This window comes from Sander vitreus, chromosome 5, assembly GCF_031162955.1.
Source record: "Sander vitreus isolate 19-12246 chromosome 5, sanVit1, whole genome shotgun sequence".
Taxonomy (NCBI): domain Eukaryota; kingdom Metazoa; phylum Chordata; class Actinopteri; order Perciformes; family Percidae; genus Sander; species Sander vitreus.
In genome coordinates this window covers 36,302,966-36,305,465 of record NC_135859.1, presented here as the reverse complement: position 1 = coordinate 36,305,465, position 2,500 = coordinate 36,302,966, and the positions used below count along the sequence as shown (strand labels likewise).

The 2,500-nt window shown below is 49.3% G+C and overlaps 1 protein-coding gene across 1 annotated transcript in view; it reads right to left on the bottom strand.

Annotated features, from left to right (window-relative positions):
• Window positions 1-589: 589 nt before the first annotated feature.
• Window positions 590-2,500, bottom strand: part of tmem230b (transmembrane protein 230b) — a 5,541-nt gene continuing 3,630 nt past the window's right edge. Inside the window, exon 3 of the mRNA XM_078251673.1 lies at window positions 590-1,024. Within this exon, the coding sequence (XP_078107799.1) occupies window positions 884-1,024 (141 nt within the window). The 3' untranslated portion in view covers window positions 590-883. The remainder of the gene's footprint in view (window positions 1,025-2,500) is intronic.

Sequence of the window (2,500 nt, the reverse complement as noted above, 5' to 3'; positions counted from 1 at the left end):
CACTATTACAATGAGTAGTGTTTTCCTAGCGCACGCACACACATTGTGTCAAAGTGACTGATGGGAACAACAATCTTTGAAACTGGTCCAAAAGAAACAAGCTGCAATGTAACGTTAACGAGCAGTTACCTTCAATTCCCGTCCACTAAAAGTTCTGTTGTTGCTGCTGACAGACTCAGATTATTATTCTAAGTGTCTGACAACATTATGAAAGGATCCCTACAGAGATAGACCTTTTAGTTAAAGAGGAAGATCCTTTTAGTTTAACATGAAACAGCCCCGAAATCAACATCACCAAACCCACCAGACTCCATGTAAATAATCAGGACTTTTATCATCGTAAAACACACTTCTTTCAAAGTGGACAGAAACTAAATAAAACTATCAAAAGCCGTCTTGGTTCATCTTTCCACTGTTCCAACAATCACCACTCTGGTTTGGTTGAAATAAACCCTTAATTCACCCTTTTACATGTGGAAATATGCTCTATGACTCTATACGCTAAAAGTCCTGATTATTTACATGGAGTCTGGTGGGGTTACTCAGTTTAGATTATCTAAATGATACAAATAATATAACAAATAAAAAATACTCTTTAACATAAAGTTTAATTCATTTATCAAGCTAACAAAACAAATATGCAAATCAAACAACGTCTGATACTGACTGGGCTTCCTAACAGCAGGCTGTCATATAACCTCACAACATTAAAATCCAAATCATTCAGATTTAGATGAATTCACAGATCGTCGATCGTCACATCCGTTAAAATACTAAACAGGATAGCGATGGCCAAAATGCCAATGGCATGGGTGACGTCACTGCTGCTACGAGTACGAGTATACGTTAAGTACAGGAAGACTGGAAGGAAGACTGTGGCGTTTCAGTCGTCAAAGTCGGGGATATCGTCGTAGGAGTAGCCCCGGTAACCCCTCGATGCATAGTAAGCTATCCGTAGGTGGTAGATTCCAGGCAGGAAGACAAGGATCCCAATGATGAGGACGGGTACGGTTCGGTCCGAGTGCTGAGAAAGAAGAAAGAGAGACAAACATTTCAGAGAGGCGTCCATTTTAAAGCAGGGATGCCCTGAATCCAGGATTGGGCTTCAGATTCAGCTGAATATTGGTGTCTGAGAGGTCTGTCCTCTGTCAGCTGTCAGCTGTGTGGCGTGAGCAGCTGAGTGTGTCAGCTGTGTGGCGTGAGCCTGTCACCTGCGTGGCGTGGGTGTGTCAGCTGTGTGGCGTGAGCAGCTGTGCGTGTCAGCTGTGTGGCGTGAGCCTGTCACCTGCGTGGCGTGGGTGTGTCAGCTGTGTGGCGTGAGCAGCTGAGTGTGTCAGCTGTGTAGCGTGAGCCTGTCACCTGCGTGGCGTGAGCAGCTGAGCGTGTCAGCTGTGTGGAGTGAGCGTGTCAGCTGCGTGGCGTGAGCATGTCAGCTGTGTGGCGTGAGCGTGTCAGCTGTGTGGCGTGAGCAGCTGAGCGTGTCAGCTGTGTGGCGTGAGCGTGTCAGCTGCGTGGCGTGAGCGTGTCAGCTGTGTGGCGTGAGCGTGTGGCGTGAGGGTGTCAGCTGCGAGGCCTGAGCGTGTCAGCTGTGTGGCGTGAGCGTGTCAGCTGTGTGGTGTGAGCGTGTCAGCTGTGTGGCGTGAGCGTGTCAGCTGTGTGGCGTGAGCGTGTCAGCTGTGTGGCGTGAGCAGCTGAGCGTGTCAGCTGTGTGGCGTGAGCAGCTGTAGCGCTGTCAGCTGCGTGGCGTGAGCATGTCAGCTGTGTGGCGTGGCGTGTGGGCTGTCAGCTGTGTGGCGTGAGCGTGTCAGCTGTGTGGCGTGAGCGTGTCAGCTGCGTGGCGTGAGCGTGTCAGCTGCGTGGCGTGAGCGTGTGGCGTGAGGGTGTCAGCTGTGTGGCGTGAGCGTGTCAGCTGCGTGGCGTGAGCGTGTGGCGTGAGGGTGTCAGCTGCGAGGCCTGAGCGCGTCAGCTGCATGGCGTGTCCGTTTTTATTTCGGCTCCCATGGTAACAGGTTAGAGCGTGCACACTGCCTGCGTGACACGCACGTCTCAGGCGAGGCTCGAGCCGGAAACGCATGCATGCTAGAAATAGGACTGACGTCTATTTTTCATGCGACACACAAGCGTGTTGGAAGCGTTTCCAGGCAACAGAGAATAGGAAAAGATGTTCATATGTCATTTAGACACAAATACATATTAATAAATGACATGTTGGTGTTTGAAAGTCGAGGTTTTGATATAAATGTCATTTCATGTTTCTAATATTGCATCTGTCAATACAGAAGGAAATATTCCGTAGCCTATTTTGCCGTCAATCCTGCCGACGTTGTCTTAATCAGATCAGAATATATTTATGTTTATGTTTATGGGAAACATACATGTGAACAGACAAGGCTAGCAGCAGCAGCAGCAGCAGCAGCGCCGCGTCAGACACGTTTCTGGTGTGTAAAAACACAGAGAACGCCACGCAGCTGAGACGCAACAGAAACGCCACGCTCACGCC